Source organism: Acanthochromis polyacanthus, chromosome 22 (genome assembly GCF_021347895.1).
Source record: "Acanthochromis polyacanthus isolate Apoly-LR-REF ecotype Palm Island chromosome 22, KAUST_Apoly_ChrSc, whole genome shotgun sequence".
NCBI lineage: Eukaryota > Metazoa > Chordata > Actinopteri > Pomacentridae > Acanthochromis > Acanthochromis polyacanthus.
Window position 1 is genome coordinate 7,081,177 of NC_067134.1, and position 21,431 is coordinate 7,102,607.

Genomic DNA, 21,431 nt, shown 5'->3' on the forward strand with positions numbered 1-21,431 from the left:
ACAAGCACTGTCACACACCCACACCTGTCTACACACCTGTCCAAACACTTGTCTACAAACTGCCTACACACCTGTCCCACACCTGTCTACAAACCTGTCTACACACCTGTCCACACACCTGTTCACACACCTGTCTGCTACCTGTCTAAACACCTATCCAAACACCTGTCCACATACCTGTCATACACCTGTCTTACACCTGCCACAACACCTGTCCAAACACCTGTCCATACACCTGTCCATAACCTGTCTATACAGCTGTCTATACACCTGCCATACACCTGTCCAAACACCGTCCATACACTGTCCATACACCTGTCCACACACCTGTCCACACACCTGTCCAAACACCTGTCCACACACCTGTCCTATATAACCTGTCCACACACTTGTCCAACACCTGTCTACATGCCTATCTGCTTACCTGTCCATAACCTGTCTACACACCTGTTCAAACACCCGTCCAAACACCTGTCCACACACTTGTCCAAACACCTGTCTGCTTACCTGGTCAAACACCTATCCATACCCTGTCCACATACCTGTCCAAACACCTGTTCCACACTAGGTGATGACTTTTACAACCTCATATCCCTGTATCATAATTTGATGAACTTTTATTAAAGATTAGATAAAATCTTACTTTTAAGGTGATTTGATTAAAAAAACGTCACACACAAAATGATTTAAAATTTTAATTATCAGCTTTTTGGCCAGAATTTGAAGTCACTGGAAGCAAGTAAAAAATTGAACACAAGTTTTAAGGCATTGAATCATTTATTTTCTATGGTTGGTGCATTTGTACTGTTTGTGAATCTTCTTTGGGCTTAACGAATTTAGTCCCATTGATATATAATAGTGGTTTTTCAAGTGGTTTGTGCGTGACTTTTTCAATATTTCAACAGAATAAGTCATTTTTATCATTAATAGGCAAAAGTTCATTCATTAGTGCTACAGGAAATAATTTTTGAGAAAAAAAATCAAAAATCATCACCTATTCCACACACCTGTCTTACATCTGACTGTTTGCAGCACACTTTGTCGCTTTAATTGCTTACTAAATATTAAGAACTTTAAATGTTGTGTTACCTTTTTACTTTACTGCCCCAAATGGCCACAAAATCAATAAAAACTGCGAGTTTTACCTGAGCTGAACATAAAGGACCCACGTAGAAACTGAGGAACCCACTAGTAGTTATGTTTAAGGTGAAGACTTCCAGTGTTTTAGTTGTTGATGGAGTATGTCGCTCTCATGTGGTCAGAAGCATTAAAGCAGCTTTAAAATATGGGCACTTTGCAAAGATTGTTTAGTTTTGTGATTTTTTGATGGAAGTTTTGTTGATTTTCACATTAAATTTGAATGGAAGCACGAAATAAGACAAAAATGAAAATAATCAACAGACGAGCTGAAACATGAAGCACCTGCCTGTCCTCACCTGTCTGCCCTTACCTGTCCTCACTGTGCTCACCTGTGCTCCTTGTGTCCTCAGGGCAAGCTGACCTCTCAGGGGAAGCTGCTGCAGAGAGACCTTCTGCGTTTGGGAGCAGGACGGAGGAGTTTTGTCTCGCAGTAAGAGCGACGGTTTTCCTGTTCGAGCAGATCGTCATTCTCAGCGAGCTGCTGCGTAAAGGTTCCAACACCCGGGATACCAGTTCAAGAACAGCATCAAGGTGGGACCGGTGGACAGAGTGAGAACCAGATGGTGAGGTTTACGATTGAAGGTACTAAGTGGTGATTATGTGCGGACAGGTGAGTTACCTGGCGATGCAGGACAGTGTGGACGGAGACCCCTGTAAATTCTGTTGTTGGTCTCGAGGCTCGGCGGAGCGCTTCCTCTGCAGGCGTCCTCCAGCAGCCATCAAGATGACCTGGGTGGAGACTATCGCGCCCTGCTGGATGCCCAGAATAACTTCCTGTCTTGGTGAGGACCTACCTGAACCTCTAAGACGTCCTTTACATCCTCAGATCTCCTCTGTTGTCCCTGAATCCTCCTCAATCCTCCTCCACTGCAACTCTCTATAAGAGCACAAAAATCCTGAATACTTTCAAATATCTGTAATTTTACCTAAAAATTTCACTGGATCATCAAATCTCAGTGATATCCATAAATTAACCGCCAACCTGAACCACCCCTGTAGCTTCCTGAATCATCATAAGACCTCTTCAACCAGACGCCCTTAAATCTCCCCAAACATCCTTCATTTCATCCTGGAACATCCTTTAAGCATCTTAAACAGCTTATAGGCTTTTTCACAGCATCCTTAACATCCGTGATCTTCATATCATGACTAAGTCAACCTTCACAACATCCTGGACATCTCTCAATACCCTTCATTCATCCTGGAACATCCTTGAATCTATCTTGTAACACTCACTGTTACAAACATCTTTGATCTCTCCTGAACGATCTTGATTTCATCCAGGAAACGGCTTGAATCTATCTGAGATGTCCTTTATGTGTTCGTCATCTCAGCCTAAACATTCCTGAATTCCTAAATCGTAACTAAATCTCATGGAAATCAACTTGAATCTCCATAAATACTCTTTAAATTTATCCAGAACTCCTTGGATCTATCTAAATCACAATCACTGTTCACGCACCCAAACCCCTTAAAGTTTCTAGAAACTTTAGCAAATCTCCTGAAATCAATCTTTAGTTTTCTTCAGAGTAGACCACTAAGGGTCCTAAGCGTTCCTTAGACCACTAGAGTTCCTACAACAGGAGTGGAGAAACCTCAGTGTGTTGGGGGCTTTAGGATGGAAAATAGACCACTAAAGGTTCTAAGTTCCTACAGTGAGAACCTTGGTGGTGAAGGAAGATTTGGATGAATCTCTTGAACATCCTTAAATCTGCCTGAAACATCATTGAATCTTCCTAAACATTCTTAATTTCCTCCTGAAACATTCTTTGAACCAACCTGAAACATTCTTCTTTGGACTTTAATCACCCTGTGAAGAATATTTCTGCTCGGGTTTCCTTCTTTAAAATCAGGAACTTCTCCAGATGTTCTCAACAGATACGGTCGGTTTAATCTGTTGAACATTTGTTTTTGTCTCCACAGCGCTCCAGTCTTCCCATCGAGTACCAGAGGAAGGAAGGCGGGATCTCGGTGACCCGCCCACTATCGTCGGGGCGACCTCCTTCGGGCCCCGCCCACTCCGAATGGCACGCCCCCAACCTCCTCAGACAGCAGGAGCAGACGACAGGTTTGGATTTCTGGGTTAACCGTCTTTGTGCTTCGATCGCCCTGATTCTTAACGTCGTCTACCTTCCGCCCTCAGGAGCTGGTTCTGGTGCTGCAGGACTTCGTGCAGTTCGGGAGGACGAGATCTCGGTGTTCGGGGGAAAAGGTCCAGATCCTGGCGTCCAACCAGCAGGGTCAGAGTCTGGTCTACCGGCCGGCAACAGCGACTTCGCGGTGCCGAAGGCTGGGTGCCGCCAGCGTGTTGAACGCCACTGACACACACCATGTAGAAACACACCGACAAGCAGGTCAGAGTCTGGTTGTGGACCGACAACACTGGCAGCTACACAACCAACAGACTACAAACATGCAGCTACACAACCAACAACCGACAACACTTCAGCTACACGACCAACAGACCGACAACACTTCAGCTACATGACCAACACCCAACACACTGCAGCTACACAACCAACAGACGACAACACTGCAGCTACACAACCAACAGACCAACAACACTTCAGCTACACAACAACAGACCGACAACACTTCAGCTACACAACCAACTGGGTTGCTGGAACGCTGGGAAGTCAGAGACTAGCATAAAGATGCCGACCGTCCGCCTGTCCGACACGCGATGGTCCCAACCAAAGCATCAGTAGAGTCATGGTTCCTAAAGGCCAAACTAATGAGTTTCTCTAAAGGGGAAGTTTCAAAACGTGACTCGAAAGCCGAATCCAGGAGCCCAAGTTTTTTGACTCGTTATTAATCTAGGCTCGGAGGTAATTTAAGGACAGAAATGGTGGAGATTGAATTGGTCATGTATAATCACCAAAACATGTTCCACAGTCTCGGATGATGTAATTATAACAAAGATATATTTCTTTACTTGACACAAGAAGTAGGAAGTACCGATTTAGAAGCTAAAAGTGTAAAGTGGGTTTGGTATCAAAGTTGATTTAAAATAATGAATGATTTTTGAAATGTGCGTGGCGCCGTGCAGCTACGCTTATTTTCACTGATGATGAATTCGTCGATTATTCTGGATTCATAATTATGACAGCAGGTCCTCAGTTTACGACATCATTGACCTAAAGCGTTTCGTCGTTATGTCAGAACTGGTTTACTGGAACTAGTTGCAGATTAAGCGGATAACGTCGTTCATGCGGTGCTATCAGACGGCTTTGTTTCCATTCTCTGGTTGTACGCCACCTTGGACTGTGCTACATTCACTAACTTTTATGCCCTTATTATGGCTCCAAGTGTAAGTAGACTTTCTGATGCTTGGAAGAAAAAGGAAAGCCATCTCCATGGAAGTGAAATTAGATAAAATTAAAACGCTGGGATCAGGGCCAAACACCGACACAATCTTCCAGTTGCAGCTTTGTTTACATTTTCACTGAGTTCCGACTTATGTTGAAAATCACGTGACGTCGCGCCGTCGGAACGGAACTCTGATGTGATCAAGACCCCCTGTTATGTTTGATTCTAAAATGTCAAAAATGTCAGTCAGTGTTTCCCAGATCAAAGGAAGACAAATGTTTTGGTTTTGGACGTGGCAAATCTTATGTCATGCTAACATAGATACCATCAGCTGAACAACATTTTCTTTTTGTGCGACCCCTTAGAGGGGTCCTGAGCCATATGTTGGGAACAGGCAGGTGGACGCTGGCATACTTCAGCTCCACATCCTTAACTTTAATAAAAGGCCTTTTTCCACTGCAGGAAGGGTTCAGACAGAAGAACCATCCCTGTGGAGATAAACAGATTTCTTAACTAACAGTCATTCAATTATTGGAACCAAATTAAAGGAAAAGACTTTGTTCCATCTGATCAGGCTAGCTTTAACGATAGACGTGCAGTTAGCCTCCAGGTCACTGTCCTACTAGTCTCCAGTTCATCTTTAAAACACAAGCTCTGGTGAGGTCATTAACCTCCACAGGGTCTTTGTCATGGTACCTACCACTAGCTAAACTGCTTGTCAATAGGAACTTAGTCCACTGGACCACTTCTCAGGGTAACTTACACCAGTAAACAGTAGAGGCTCCACCTGGTGGAACAACCAGGTACTACAGCTGGAACAAATATTGTCAAAATGACCTAAAACTTGTCCAAGACTGCTCAAGATTTGTCTAAAATGACTGAAACTTGTCCATAATTACTTGAAAACTAGTCTTAAATGTCTAGAAATTGGTAGCTGAACTCCCACAATGCTCTCTGGTTGCCAAATTGAACTTCTGTAGTCTGAGTGACGCCTCCTCCAGTCTCTGCAGTATTAAGCAGAAAGAGGCTCCACCTGGGGAACAACCAGGTACTGCAGCTGAAAACCGCAGATCATTAAGCACCACAGCAGTCTTTGTCATGTGCCCACTGCTAGCCTCCAATCCAGAACTGGCGTTTACATCGTTTTTTCAGGCTAAAAGGGCCAAACTGGGCAGTTTCCTTCCTGCAGTGGACAAAGCCTGATGAATGGAATGTTACCAGACCAGTATATAAAGATGGATGACACACAGACACACACATAGACACACCCAACATACACAGACACCCACATTCTCAGCAGCAGGTACTGTTAAACTCCTCCCTCCTTCCTGGTGCTTCAACATTCAACAAAACACGCCGACCGGCCCCGCCTCCGTCCTCAACTCGTCCAATCAGACGCCGTCGTCTGGACGTCCCGGCAACCAGTCCTACACTGACGACAACACAAACAGGGGAGGGAGGCCACATGACCACGACATCATCACCGCCGCCGCCCATCGGAGCAGGGACTCCAGGAAGCTGCCGTTGCCTAGCAACAAGAGGACAGTTTTTTAAAAAATTAATAAAACAAAACAAAAGCCTCCTGGAGGAGAAGGAAAGGTGAAAGGACCCATCGGCCAATCAGAACGGAGCTCTGTGTCCTGTTCCATAGTGTGTATAACAGACTGAGGACACACACACACTCACACACACACACACACACTCCACTGCTACAATGAAGATGAAGATAATTAATATAAGAGTCTGTTTTTCACCTCAATAGAGAGAAAAACGGTTTTTCAATATTAATTATCTATGTGAGAGAGAGAGCGTGTAGTGACGCCGTCCTGTGTGCGCGTGTTTTTTCCACTGACAGTTAGCTGGTGTCCCGGTGTAGCGTTGCCCATGACGACTCGTTGTGTTTAGCGGTGACACCCTTTTTTTTGTTCGGTTTTTGTTTGTCTTTTTAGCGAACAGAGCTGCCGCCGCCCCCACCCCTTCCCCTCCATCCGTCCCTCCCCATCGCCGCCATACCATAGCAACCGGCAGTGGCGGCGTTGGAGATCTAGCGGCGGCCCAGCTGTGGTTAGTTTGGATATTCTGATTATGCATATCTCGTTTCTGTATATAGGCCAGACGGTCCAACACCCGTAGCGTCTCCGTCTGTTCCCACCGTCCAGACGCAGCAACACAACCCTGTACTGTGACGTCTGCTTTCTACGACAACTGGAGTGTAACCTTCAACACACTCTCCGCCTGTCTCCTCTCTCTGCCTGCTCTCTCTCTACCTCTGTTCTCTCTCTGTTTTCTCTGGTGCCATTCTCAAGACAACACCGGTCTTAAGGCGACTGGCACCGCCGCGGGAAACATCGATCACCAGGGCTTTAAGGTGGACGTTGAAGGAACGTTTGGGTTTTCTGATCGTCTTCAATGCAGCGCTCAACATGCGACATGTTCAAGAACGGAAGTCACACCCAGGCTGACTAATATGTTCGGCTTTGGCGTCATCTATATTAGAACAGAGTCTCTGCCATTGTGCTCCTTTACTAACTAACTCCCACAATGCTCTTGCTTGCCAATATGAACTCTGTCGTGCTAATTGATGCCTCCTCTGTTTCTACAGGATTAAAACGGAAGACGGCTCCACCTGGTGGAACAGCCAGGTTACACAGCAAAGACAAATACTGGTTCCAATATACCCAAACTTTCCTACATAAACCTGGAATCCCAACTTTACATATTTTAACCCTTTTGCCAAATATTTGCCTAAAAATCCACCCAAATTTATTTCGATCACAATATGATCTAAAAGGACAACCTTAAATTCTGCTGATCAAAACAACTAGAGTACAGATGCAATATTTAAAAGTTTTCTTACTGCAATCAACAGTTTAATCAATGAATTATACAAATGTGGATCAGTCGATGTTATCACTCAGCTGAGGAAGCCAGTTGGAACTACCAGTCATTAAAATGTTCCAGTTGGTTAAAGAACTTTGTCCCAGTTGACTACAAATATTCTTTGCTACCTGAGTCTGTTGGAGGCATTATACCACACAGAGTTATTGTCATGGGCTCGTTGGCTGCTAAAACTCCCAACGGCAGTTTTAAGGCATGTTTACACTTGGATAATGTTAAATTTGTATCTTAAAACACAACAGTAAAAAACCACGATTCTTGTTCTGATCCGGTTCTTTGGGTTCTGTTGAGAACATCTCGGGTCAGGAAACCAAATAGTTGCTGGGAACGTGAGAACACCACGTCCAGAAACAGAGCAATATCCAAATGAGCTTCTTCCATTATTGTGCTGTGAAACTGAATTAAGACGGATCTTGATCAAACTGCAACGTTCCCAACACACACTTTGACCGGCATCTTCAGCGTCAGCAGACGTCATTAGTCGGATGTAGAACATTACTGAACTATTTATGGTGTTTTGGGAACAACGTTTGGAGCAGAAGTGTTTGATTCTGGACACCAGATATTCTGGAACTCATGTTGACATTTTAAACTGCCTAAAACACATGTGGGATTGAGATCAAAGAACGGATTTTGTTGGACGCTAACATTTATTTTACATTCCGTAACAAATTTACAGCGATATTCTTGTCGTATCTTTCTGCAGTTTGTTTGATAGAAATCAAACATCTTTCAGGAACTAAAAAGAAGCTCAGTTTGGATCTAAGTGAAGTCTCATAAACTTACGAGACTATCCTTTAAACATAAGATGCTGTCGCAATTTTCTCCATGAAATAAACCAAATATGGTGACAGATAACACAAATCAACCAACAATAAGGCCTCTTTCAACTCAAACGTATTTCAGAGACGTGGTCGATGCGCGGAGGTGTGGTTGCATTACTGATGTACGATGTTGCATTCACGTCACGTTGATCTGCGACAGGGCGTCCCATTCTTGGTGAGGCGACAGGGCGTCCCATTCCTGACCATCGTATTTATACCCTCCCCTTCAATAATAGTGCCCTCCACAGCTGCGAGTGTGACTTCTTTTGGAGTGACACTCGGTAGTGGGGGGAGTGTGTAGGGGGGGTTTGGGATCCAGCCTTGGTGGTAACCGATGGTAAATACACTCTGATCAAGAGACACCTGGTGCGACTGATGGAAATAGTAACTCATAATTAATAATCAATAACTGTAACTGACTTGAGGTTAGAAGTCGATGATGACATCATTGAGGAAGTTTCCTTCCTGAAGACAGATCAGATCCTCATTGGTCACCGGATCCGTCCTTTACTGGGAGCTTCAGGATACTGGATCAGCCTGGAGACCAGAATAGCGTTCATAGTTACTGGTTCTACTGGTGTTACTGGTCTTAGTGGTTCTACTGATGTTACTGCTTCTACTGGTCTTACTGGTCTCACTGACTGTATTGGTTCTACTGGTGTTACTTGGTCTTATTGGTTCTACTGGTGTTACTGGTCTTATTGGTTTCTACTGGTCTTAGTGGTTCTACTGGTGTTACTGGTCTTACTGACTGTATTGGTTCTACTGGTGTTACTGGTCTTATTGGTTCTCCTGGTGTTACTGGTCTTATTGGTTCTCCTGGTGTTACTGGTCTTATTGGTTCTACTGGTGTTACTGGTCTTATTGGTTCTACTGATGTTACTGCTTCTACTGGTGTTACTGGTCTTATTGGTTCTACTGGTGTTACTGGTCTTAGTGGTTCTACTGATGTTACTGCTTCTACTGGGTGTTACTGGTCTTACTGGTCTCACTGACTGTATTGGTTCTACTGGTGTTACTGGTCTTACTGGTTCTACTGGTCTTACTGGTTCTACCTGGTGGGCAGCTCAGCAGACGTTCTGGTCTTGTTCCTGAGGCTGCAGCTCAGCTGGTTGGACCTCTGAAAGCAGAAGAGTTTCTTTAGTGTCTTTAAACCATCAGGATCCTTTAATCCTGAAGACCCAGGTCCTCACCTTAGGACTGTAGGTCTTCGGAGGACCAGAGGACCTTCTGACGGTGGAGTGTCCCAGCAGTCTGAGGAGGTGCTGGTCCACAGGAGGAGGGCAGCTGTGCAGGAGGAGCAGTCCATCAGCCCATTCCAGAGGAGACGCTGGACCAGAACCACAGGACCGGCCCTCCTGGTACGGATCCATGTCCAGGATGGAGGCCAGCAGGGCCGCCTGAAGCTCCTGCAGCTGCTCCTTCAACACCAGCAGAACAAAGGAGCAGGAAGGCCCTGCAGAGACCAGGAGGCACCAGACCAGGAGGAACAGGAGGAACCCCACCATGAGGGACCACGAAAGACCACATAAATTATTTAACAAGTTTAAATCATACCTCTGACTTTGTGTCACATCATAATGAGTCTTACCGGAGGAGGTCTGGATGGCCGACAGCTCCGTCTTCAGCAGGTTGGCCTGAGCGTCCGTCACCCACAGGAAGACCAGCGAGGGGGCGGGGCCTTCCCAGGACGCCAGCAGAGCCCCGCCCCGAGCCACGCCCCCATCCCAAACACCATAACCCCGAACCTGAGACGCCACCACAGTCACCTCCCCTTCCTCAACACCTGGAACACACAAAGGTGAATGGATAGAAGAGTCTAAAAAACATGAATATTAACACACAGAAGGTAAAAAACCTGGATATCAATGCACAAAAGTACAAAAAAATCTAGATATTAATGTTCAAAAAGAAATATATTTCAAAGATTACGATCAATTACTGTAAATTTATCTGACAAAAACACAAGACATTTTAGGTGGGATAAAAACAGACAACTCCAGACAAAAGTGGTGAAATACTAAGATCCTGAGAAAACGCTGTCAGTTCGTGAAACGTGATGATGGTTACCTTTGACAGGGATAGTGATGGCGTGTTCAGTGACCTGAGGAGAAAACAGAAGAATAAAACATGATTTCTCATTGTGGTGTTTAACAGAACACCTGAACATGATTTATTGTTATTACTACTATTATTCTGCTGTTTAACTGGCAGGGTTTAGGACGTTTCTTGGCTCTTGTTTTTTAAACACACAATGAAACAAACCAAAAAAACCTGGAACCCTGAAAACACATGAGAGTCATTAAAGCTGAACACGCTGCTCTGAGCCAATCAGATCGCTGCATTCAGATAGGAGTGTGTGTGTGTGTGTGTGTGTGTGTGTGCGTATTGGAAGCGGACGTGGAAAAAGAGAAGCCAGCCTAAAGTGTTGAAGTTGGACAGAAATGTTTCATCCGTTTGCTGCCAGAGAACACATTTGAATGCGTTTGTACCGACTTCAACATGCGTGTAACGTAAACAGAACATACATGTGCAAATCACACACGGAGGACAAGCAGAGAGAGACAGTTTAAGCTGTACATTAAAGACAAGTCCACAAAGTCAGCGACTGTCATGGAGATTAATAAGAATACGGATATAAATGGACAGCAGTATGAATGTTTTCAGCTTGACGAGATGAAAAATGGTGTTTTTCAAAATAAAAGCTTCAGATTTCCCAGACTGTGCTGACTATGAGGACTTTTATGTTGAAAGTGTTTGAATGACGTCAGGATTGTTGAGGAAAACTGATGACTCACCGTCATCATCCCGTTGGCGTCCACTTCCGTCAGGCCGGAGTGGAGCGAAGCAAACGGCAGCTGCAGGTAGGAGGGCGGAGCTTCAGGTGGACTCACCTGTCAGACGACACACAGGTGGAGTTTAGCACACAACAAGAGCACACACCAAGACGCACAACAAGGACACATACACACACAAAGACCAGGAACAGAGGCAAAGTCAACACAAAAAGATGCAGATTCAGCGCAAACTGAGACACAAGCAGCCGTTAGACACACAAAAAGACGACTAGAGACAGAAATTACAGCAAAGACACACAAGATGAACACAACCAAAGCAACCAGAAACAACAACCACACAGTCTGACAAATAAGTACAAAACAGCAACAAAGACACACTAAGCTCTGAAAAAAACATGATATTAACACACAAAACTGGCCAAAATGAAAACACAAAAAACACAAGAAATGTCTAAAATCTGGATATTAATGCACAGAAATACCAAAACTATGGACATTAACACATGGAAGTGTCAAACACCTGGATATCAATGCAAAAGACATGTCAAAAAATGAATATTAATGCACAGAAGTACCAAATATATAGATATTAGTGCACAGAGTGTGTAAAAGCTGCACATGAACACACAAACCAGAACAAAGTGAGGATAATAACAGCCCAGTGTGGATCCTAAGGCATGACACAGTGAATAACTAGGGCAGTTTAAAGAGCTGTGATCAGAGTTAGTGGTGGGTCATGTGCTGGTCTCCAGGTGGACTCTAAATAAAACCTCCTGGATCTAACAGGAGGACCTGGAGCTGTTTGTTCAGCACAAGAACACACTGTTGTTATGATCAGAGCTTCTCCATGTCCCACTATGTTCTCATCACTGAGAGAACATGGAAACGCTGCCAGAACATTCTGACAACAGCACGATTCCTCCTGTTACACACATAAAAACACGATAGGAGGGAAATATGGAGGAAGTAACCTCAATAAACTCGATATTAACCCTTTAAGCTTCAGTGTACCGCCGGCGGTACACCTACTAATTTGCATAGGAATTTCAAGAATGTCCGACGGCCGCAAACGCGCTTATACAAACACTATACGCCGATGGAAAGCTTAGATTCTCATGAATCCGCCGGTATAAACCACTTTCAGATGTGATTACCACAGCGGGTGAGAAAAACACATTTGTCCGACAAAAACAAATATTCATCCATCCGTTCTCTATACACGGCTTCAACGTACACAGCGCGACTCACATTTCCGGGTTTATTATTACACACAAAAAAAAATATTCCACAAAAAACGGCCATAATCCAACCTTTTACATCAGATGACACAAGCCAGGAAACTATTTTATCCAAAACATGTCCTGAAGTCGGTATAAAATCCCCGAATCGGTCGTTTTCAAGGAAATGCACCTCGCGATGCGCGTCCAATATTCCCCGTATTTTTCGTAATTTTTTTTATTTAAAAATAGAATATTAGTGATTTTTTTGTACTGAAAACGGCTGGAATTGACTGAAGCTTAAAGGGTTAACAGACCAAAGGATGAATAATCTGGATATGAATGGACTAAAGGAGCAAAAAACATGGATATTAATGGACTAAAATATAAAAAAAATGGATACTAATGGACTAAAGTGTCAATAATCTGGATATTAACAGACTAAAGTGTCAATAATCTGAATACTAATGGACTAAAGGATCAAGAACTGCAGACTGTTGTCCAGGTGAGTCCCACCTGGTCTGATCTTTCTCTACAGGATTCGTCCAATCGGCTGCTGCTTTGAACCGTCCTGGTTTCTTCGCCTTCGTCCTCCTCTTCACTCGAAAGGACAACTGAAGGAAAAGCAGATTTAGAAACCTTTACTTGTGACCAAAACCAGAAAAAAAAACAGTTGTTTTCATGTTTTTTCACAGCAGACATTGAGTCTGGCGTCTCTTTAAACCAACAAACAGTGGAAAACCTCCAGATAATTCACTTTATCATCTTTCCAGACCCAGAAAAACAGAAAATCCTCATTTAGGAAGCTAAAGCAGCCACTGCTCCACATTATTCCACTGCAGGTTCTCACGCTGAGCTGGGCCTTTAAATTTGCTGTAATTAGCAGGAACATGCTGTAAACACCAGTTGTTTACAGGCATGCTGACCCACAAACATGACGCACTTTAAACACACAAAAAAGGCTTTATAGACACACAAACTAGGTCAGTCTGCAGGCCTCAACTGGGAACAAACAGGACCAGGTGGATGGGAAAAAAGGTCAAAAACAAGGATATTAAGACATAAAAGTATCAAAAATGTGGATAATAATGTACTAAAGTGTAAAAATCCTGGATATTAATGGATTAAAGTGCCAAAAATATGGATATTAATGCACTTAAGTACCAGAAATGTGGACATTAATGTACCAAATCATAAAACTGTGTACATGAAGGTTGTGGAAACGTGTCAGACAGAACTAGATGACTAGATCAAACTCACTGGGTTCCGTCTGACTCGGTTTTCTTCGAGGACTGGGTTTTGGTTTCAGTCTCAGATGCAGGACGGTGGATCTGTTGTTCTCTCTGAACTCAATCCATCTCTCTCTCCCCTTCTCCCTCAGGTCCTCCTTTATGTCCAGGCTCCGCCTCCTTTCTGGGCTCCGCCTCCTCTCTGGGCTCCGCCTCCCTTTTACCTTTATTGTGAAATATTTTCAGGCTGTAATCTCAGTATATAAGATCTAAAACTTTTTCCACATACACATTATCACCATTTCTCTCCAATATTGTTCACAAATCTGTCTAAATGTGTGATAGTGAGCACTTCTCCTTTGCTGAGATAATCCATCCCACCTCACAGGTGTGTCATATCAAGATGCTGATTAGACACCATGATTAGTGCACAGGTGTGCCTTAGACTGCCCACTATGCAAATTATGCAAACCGATTGTTTCAGCAGCTGTCCCAGTGGCTGGTCTCAGACCATCTTGGAGGTGAACATGCTGGATGTGGAGGTCCTGGGCTGCTGTGGTTACACGTGGTCTGTGGTTGTGAGGCTGGATGGATGTACTGCCAAATTCTCTGAAGCGCCTTTGGAGACGGCTTATGGTAGAGAAATGAACATTCAATACACCAGCAACAGCTCTGGTTGACATTCCTGCTGTCAGAATGCCAATTGCACGCTCCCTCAAATATTACCACATCTGTGGCCTTGTGCTGTGTGATAAAACTGCACCTTTCAGAGTGTCTGAGGAACACCTGTGCACTAATCATGGTGTCTAATCAGCATCTTAATATGACACACCTGTGAGGTGGGATGGATTATCTCAGCAAAGGAGAAGTGCTCACTATCACAGATTTAGACAGATTTGTGAACAATATTTGAGAGAAATGGTGATATTGTGTATGTGGAAAAAGTTTTAGATCTTTGAGTTCATCTCATAAAAAATGGGAGCAAAAACAAGTGTTGCGTTTAGATTTTTGTTGAGTGTATAAACTCAGTATTTTTACCTTTATTGTGAAATATTTTAAACTATAATCTCAGTATTTTTACCTTTATTGTGAAATATATTAAAACTATAATCTCAGTATTTTTACCTTTATTGTGAAATATTTTCTAACTGTATTTGTACCTTTATTGTGAAGGTGAGCTCTGACCTGTTCCTTGCTGTCTCCGCTGCACTCCCTCGTCCTCCATCGTTGTAGTCCTGGTGGTGAAGGACTTGGACTCCCAGCATGCCCTTTGGGTTGCAGCGCTGCCAGAGAGTCGCCTGTCTCCAGAGCGATGCTGGGAGGAAGCTCACCTGGGACGCTTTTCTTCTTCTGTGGTGGAGGCAGGTGATCTTCAGGCTGCAGCAGGCGGTCAGACGCTCTCTTTGGACGCCATCTTGTGGACAGAAAGAGAACAGCAGCCTAAAATATCTAAAATAGTGTTGAGAGCTGAAAAAAATCATTAAAATATCAATAAAATCTGGAACAATATCAGCAAAATATCTAAAAAAAACTTTCAATAAAAACAGTCACTAAGATGGAAAAAACTGAAAAAAAAATCCAAAAATATATATATAAAAAAAATCAACACAAAATTCTGGAAAAATATGCCAAAAATCCAAAATAAAAAAATAACAAAAAAACTGAAAAAGTGTTTAAAAAAAAAAACAGAAAAAACTCTAAATATTCAGTGTCAAAAGTAAAATGGAAATATTCAGAAAATCCATAAAAATATCACTAACTTTATAGAAAATGTCTTGATTAAACCTAAAAACATTATTAAAATATTAATAACCTGTTGCAAAATAAGAAGTGTAATTACTAAATTAACTAGAAAATTGTGAAGAAAAATCTCAGAAAAACATAATACAGATATCCACAAAAGCTGCCAAAATAATGTGAATATATGTGGAAATGGAGAGAAGAAAATCTCTAACAGAGATGAATGATAGGTCAGCCAAATGTGAGGGAAAATACTTTTAAAAATGCTTGTAATGGATATGAATATATAGGTGACAAAATATTAAAGAGCAGTTACAAAAACATGGCACAAATATTTCTGGAACCTCTTGGAAACAAAGGAGTAAAATATATTCAGGATAAAATAGTCAAATTGTACAAAATTAGTATGATCTCTGTTGCAGCTGACACAACAGAAGATTAAAACAAAACTTCTCTAAAAACATGAGTAAAAACATCGAAATCTCAGAATAATTGCATTAAAACAACAATAAAAAATCTGAATATCATAAAAACTTGAAAAAAGTTGCAAACTTTCAGAAAAATTATCAAATGAATGAGTTAATTCAAACATCAAATTTAAAAATTTGAACACTATGAATGAAATACTTCAGGAAAAAATAAAATTAGCAAAACAAAAAGAAAAAAGTAGTAAAATATGTTTTCAAAAATCTGAATATATTAAAAAAATCTCTGAAAATGTATCAAACATAAAAAGGAAAAAACTAAAAGACAGATTTACAAACGGTAAAATATGCAATAATATTTAAAAATTATTATTACCAATAAAAATTTACACTATAATTAAAATATTTGAGAAAAAAGTCAAACAAAAAATAAAAAAATAAAAAACTTAAACTAGTATATATCCAGAAATATCAAAATATTCATGAACTATTAGTAATAAAATAAACTGTGATAATAAATCTGACGTAAAACTAAACTTTCTGCTCCATTTGGATTGAACTTCCCACCTGTCGGAACAAAAGGACGACTCGGCTCTCTGTCTCGGCTCTGATTGGCCACTGCGTCTTCCTGGTGCTCTGTGATTGGCCGCTGAAGCTCCGCCTCCGTCGAGTCCCAGCTGCGTCTTCACCGTGTCTCTGAACGACCTGCAGGACGTTTGGTGGAACGGAGCCTGTAGGGGGCGCTGCACCGCCCTCCGTCTGTCTGAGGACACGCCGTTCCCAGCATGCACCCTGTCAGCGCCGGGCCGGTCCCCGTAACCCTGTGCAAAGCAGGACACAGAAAAATACCACCTTAAATTAGCTACATACATTAGCCACTAAAAGACCTTTAGCAATACCACCTTAAATGACCCAGCGATTAAGCCCTACTTGCTCTGGTCATTTGTAATAATAGCAGAGGAGGTCGTTGATCTTAATCCTGTATGAATGCTCCATGTCAGTAATTGGTAAAGTAATAATTCCCCCACATATGACCTACTATATTTCACCAAACACCGACATCCTGGGATAATACTAGTCCCGTGCAAATCTGCATTTTAGCGATTGGAGGGTATTTTTGTTGTTATTATTGCACGTCTTTTGCTACATCTTTTTCAGTTGAATTATGGAGGCTGCGGTGGAAATTAGAATTTTAGGAGCAAATACAGGAGTAGGTCTATACACAACAGGCTTACGGACCATTCACAGAAACGGCAAAATTAAATGAACAAGAAGAGGGAAATTTGGGAGGATATTGAGATGGATGACATGCGTAGCAGCAGGCGAGAAGCAAATCTTTCAACAGGCTGAATCCAAACGCCCTGACAGCCCGTTATCCCGACAACGCTGCCCGCTGTTCAAAAGTCACGCTGCTGCTTTGACATGTTTACTGTTGCCATGACGACTACATACCATATCTATGATGGACGTGATAACAGCGGATGTTGTGACCGGCACAGATCTGACACCATATCCGGGATGTAATATCAGTAAATTTGAGTAAAAGACTGACTTCACTTATCCCGTACGAACGCACCACGAGAAAAACAGACGTCCTGGAGTAACCACAAATTACCAGACGTCCCCAGGTAGGATTAATCCCGTGCAAATAGTACATAAGAGAGATGGTCAGGGTTTGCCAATACCACCTTAACAGCCACAAAACATTTTCAGATCATTAATACCACCTTAAATCACCCAAACTGGGACATAGAGACGTACAGCACAGTGACACCACCTTAAAAAGACAAACAGCTGTTGATACCACCTTTAGTGTAGGCGCAGGGCTCTGAAGGCGGGCCAACGGTGACTGGTGGGCGGAGCCACAGTCCACTTCCTGCTTCTTCTTGGGGATCCTGAATGGAGACAACATCCTGAAAACACAAATTTTAAATATTAGTGAAATAAACTATCAATAAAACCTCCAAAGAGTTATTAAACAGGAAAATATTCAAAATAAATCAGATACTAATTATAATAAAACAATAATAGTGACTGAGCGACTGAGATTCAGGGCTCCAACTCACGGTTAAAGAAAAAATGGAAACCGTGCATCCCTAATAAAACATCTTATAGAGATATCTGAAAAGTTTTTTTTAAAACCAACAAAAATCCCCCAAAAAATGCAAATCAGAAAAGAATGTATCAATATTTATCAAACATGTGAAGAGAGTCATGAATAAAATTAAAATATATTAAACCTCAAAATATTGTTAAAATATCAGTAACACTTTGCAAAAAATAAAAATCTGTTTGTTTCTACTTTCTGTAGATGGATCAAGGTCTTATATTCAGCACCAATGGTAGGAACAAATGGTCTGATTTCTGAATATTTCCCCCGTCACAGAGGTACGAGGCAGGGCTGCTGTTAGTCACCCTTTCTGTTCGACATCAGATCAGATGATAGGATTAAAAGTATCTCCAGGGGTGAAACAAACATAAAGCCTTGCTTCTGCTGATATCAGACCTAATGGAGAGCAGACCCCATTTCCTCAAACTACTGCAGAATTTTAGCAGCATGTCAGGGTAGAAAATAAACTTATCAAAATCATTATTTCCATTAAATCATCTGGAAAGACAGGTCAATTATGAACGTCTGCCTTTCAAGACAGAAAAAGATAAATGTACTTATTTGGGAATAGAAGCTGCAGGCTCGATCAAAGCTGTTTTCTGATACAACTATAGATCCACTTTAAACCGCACCAAGATGGATTTAGACAGGTGGTCAACATTTCCATTCCCTTTGGCAGGTGGAATAAATGCAGGAAAGATGACTATAACGCCAAGATTGCTTTATTTATTTCAAATGATTCCATCTTTCTACCAGAACCTTATTTTGCTCAGCTGGAGCGCTTCATGTGTGCGTTCATATGGAACAGAAAACCTGCACGTATAAAGAAGGCAAGCCTGGAGAGAGTCAGGTCTGACGGTGGTCTGGGTTTGCCCAATGTTTTATTCTACTATTGGGCAGCCAACATTACTAAACTGACGTATTGGATTACTGTTTGTGTGTGGGTCCGATCTGGGCTGATATGGAGCTGACAGCCACACTTCCAGTTTCAATCTTAACTGCTCATTTTCCACTGCATGTCAGAGCAAGCCAGTGGAGCACAAGTGCGATGGTCCAGAATTCAATTAGGATTTGGGGACCATTAAGAAAACACTTTAATCTGACAAACACATGCAGCTTTTCTCTAGCAATGTTTAGTCATCTTTTTGCACCATCCCAAACAGATCAGGCTTTTGCAGTTTGGCATAGAAGTGGTCTGGTCTGTTTCCCAGGTCTCTGTAGTGATGACGGTTTTGTGTCATTTGAGCGCCTGTGTGAGGACCATAACCTGCCAAAATCTCATCTCTGTAGGTACCTTCAGGTTCAGAGTTTTGCTTCCAGACACTTCTCTGGATACCCCCTAAAGACTTACTGTATTCAGTCCTTAATGTAAATCCACTCCACAAAGGAGCCGTTTCAAAAATATAGGCTTTAATCCTGAATAGCTATCCCCACACATGGGATAAAACCAGGGCAGCTTGGGAAGGAGGCACTGGAGAAATACACCCAGAAATATACCCAGGTGTTACACCAAACTGTCCGAGATGTCCATGTACCCCTGTCTCCTTGGGGCACTTGCTTTGGTCATGTCCGTCTTCGCACAATTTTTGGTCTGCAACCTGACCCTTCAACAGGCATTTTTGGTGTAGTTGGGATGAGTTTGGGGTGTCCTGCCTCCACAGAAATGCAATAGCTACTGCATGATACTGCTGAACTGGAAGGGAAAGAATCCTCCTACATATATTCACTGGGTCAGATAGGTGATGTTGGGATTAGACTTAGAAAAAATTAAGTATACATGGGCTTGAGAATAAATATGACAAAACCTGGTCACACTTCATAACTGAACCCTCAATGTCTCTCCCTGACTGCTGGTTTAAATCTTAGAACACTAAAACTCTGTTGATCTATCAGAGGCCCAAATGTTGGTATTACGAGTGCAATATTTGAAGCAGATGGATTTCAGTCTTCAGTGTGTGTCTATACGTTTAGTTATTTGTGTATTTGTGTACATATACTTTCCTCTTGTAGCATTTATATGCTTGAAAATATATTCCAGCAAATGTGAGGGGCATGTATGCCTCCATACATACGTGTGTCTGTGTGTAAATGCGTGTAACGGGAACGCCACCTGGTGGGGAGGAGGACTACAACTCTTGTAAGAAATATACCAATTCATACCATGCTTTTGTTATTGAAAAATTACAAAGTTTGGAAAAAAATCAGTAAAAATGTGTAACTCCCACAACAACTGCATGAAAACGGGACAAACATTTTTAAATATTATTATTAAATAATAATCAAATTAATGAGTTGATTCACTATGATTAAAAAATCTGAATATTCTGAATAAATTACTCCAGAAAAAAATGCAAAAATGACTAATGTGTAAAACCTTAGCACATTACAACACATCATGATTAACTTTCTACACAACAGCATAAAAATATTTAAAGGAAAATGCCCAGAAGGAAAAAATAAATAACTAAATTAATTGGTAATAACAATAGCATTAATTCCTAAAAAAAAATATTAAAATAAAATAATTATAAATATGGCCAAAAAATATTGATGTGATGATTTTGTAAAATGTAAACATATGAAAAAAATACAATGTCGTTAAACTTTCCTTTGGTGAAATAAAACATCAGAAAAATATCATGATTAATTAAAAATTACAAATACTATGATGAAGACATCTTAGAACAATTAGGAAAATATCGATAATAACAATTTAATTTTTAAAAAGGCGAGTAACATATCCAGAGAAATTCTCTGTGAAATTACTTGTTTAAGAAAAGAAAGAAATATACAGAAGTTATTAAACATTTTTCAGCTGCCAGTGCTTTAAACATTATTACCTAAAACCTTTAAAAACTCAATAAATGAACGAAATACTTAAGTTGATACTCAGAAATCCCCAGTTTGTTTTCTGTTTTGTTGTATTTCAGCTGAAATAGGACAAAAGCCAGTTTCTCGTTTTAATTCAGATTAAATTTAAAGACAGTTTTTACTTCAGTGCATTTTTTGAAACTTTAAGAAGCTTGTTTTTCTGCTGCTCAGACACAGAAAGCAGAGTGAAATTATCTCCCACTCGGTGATGCTAACTCGCTGCTAACTGGCTGCCAGCCTCCAACGTACCAACCTGATGTAGCCGGCTAGCTGCTAACTAGCGGCTAACAAGCTGCTAGCCTGCCTTACTTCCAGCCGGCCTGGCGGGGAGCTGAGCTAGCTGCTGGCCGCCGTGCTGCGGGGGAATGTCGGCGAGGTGTCCGGTGGGCTCATGAGGCAGAGGAGAGGCGCTGTCCAGCTGCTCAAAGCGGAAAAAAACTGCGTGAAAGGATCCACCACTCGACAGCGGGCCGCCGGTCCGACAACAAACTACTCTCCTGAAAACACCAGCGGCGCGGTGATGACATTATAGCGTCACGACGTACGGACGTAAACGGGGTCATCACGTCACTGAAAATATGTAGTTTTTTGTTTATTTTATTAAAAACCGAATATTTGAAGAAATTGCTTAAAAAAACAATAACAAAATAAGAATTTAAAGATTTGTGTACTTTCTGTGCTTTACATTTTATTTCACAACTAAAAGTTTTAACACATTCTACATGAAAATGTTAAGTTTATAATATTTTCTGAAGACATTTTAATTACTTTATTTGCTGTTCAGTAAAACCTTTACCATGTGACATGCATAAGGACATTTTATTCATTATTGGGCTATTCTGAACAAACTTTGGTTTATTTTGATGAGGA

General features: G+C 41.7%; 4 protein-coding genes across 6 annotated transcripts in view; 1 reads left to right on the forward strand and 3 right to left on the reverse strand.

Moving 5' to 3' along the window:
* The window catches only part of LOC110947538 (kalirin-like), a 69,903-nt gene extending 66,441 nt beyond the window's left edge, over window positions 1–3,462 (forward strand). The window contains 7 exon segments of the mRNA XM_051942193.1: window positions 1,491–1,522; window positions 1,524–1,577; window positions 1,579–1,637; window positions 1,640–1,671; window positions 1,751–1,873; window positions 3,064–3,208; window positions 3,305–3,462. Coding sequence (XP_051798153.1) covers window positions 1,491–1,522; window positions 1,524–1,577; window positions 1,579–1,637; window positions 1,640–1,671; window positions 1,751–1,873; window positions 3,064–3,208; window positions 3,305–3,462 — 603 coding nt within the window.
* LOC127530215 (diphthamide biosynthesis protein 3-like) overlaps window positions 1–21,431 on the reverse strand; it is a 139,576-nt gene that overhangs the window by 98,912 nt on the left and 19,233 nt on the right. The window lies entirely within an intron of this gene.
* LOC110946926 (cyclin-dependent kinase 15-like) overlaps window positions 1–21,431 on the reverse strand; it is a 151,638-nt gene that overhangs the window by 78,571 nt on the left and 51,636 nt on the right.
* LOC127530218 (serine/arginine repetitive matrix protein 1-like) lies at window positions 8,618–21,097 on the reverse strand. 3 transcript variants are annotated; one of them, XM_051941980.1, is made up of 12 exons: window positions 20,825–21,097; window positions 17,388–17,493; window positions 16,148–16,401; window positions 14,601–14,829; window positions 13,447–13,639; window positions 12,703–12,800; window positions 10,970–11,065; window positions 10,242–10,275; window positions 9,763–9,957; window positions 9,365–9,627; window positions 9,227–9,291; window positions 8,618–8,708 (listed from the first exon to the last, which is right to left on the reverse strand). In XM_051941980.1, the coding sequence occupies exons 2-12, from the start codon at window positions 17,490–17,492 to the stop codon at window positions 8,663–8,665; spliced, it is 1,578 nt and encodes a 525-aa protein (XP_051797940.1). In that variant the 5' UTR covers window position 17,493; window positions 20,825–21,097; the 3' UTR covers window positions 8,618–8,662. The 3 variants fall into 3 exon arrangements, with proteins under 3 accessions (XP_051797940.1, XP_051797939.1, XP_051797938.1); XM_051941979.1 differs by having other exon boundaries at window positions 20,811–21,097; XM_051941978.1 differs by having other exon boundaries at window positions 8,619–8,708; window positions 20,815–21,097.

Excerpts from the sequence above, each read along its gene's own strand:
- LOC127530218 (XM_051941980.1), bottom strand. The coding sequence starts at position 17,492 with ATGTTGTCTCCATTCAGGATCCCCAAGAAGAAGCAGGAAGTGGACTGT. Across the intron at positions 10,276-10,969 it reads ACGCCAACGGGATGATGACG|GTCACTGAACACGCCATCAC; the intron begins GTGAGTCATCAG and ends TTTTCTCCTCAG. Across the intron at positions 9,292-9,364 it reads CGAAGACCTACAGTCCTAAG|AGGTCCAACCAGCTGAGCTG; the intron begins GTGAGGACCTGG and ends TTCTGCTTTCAG.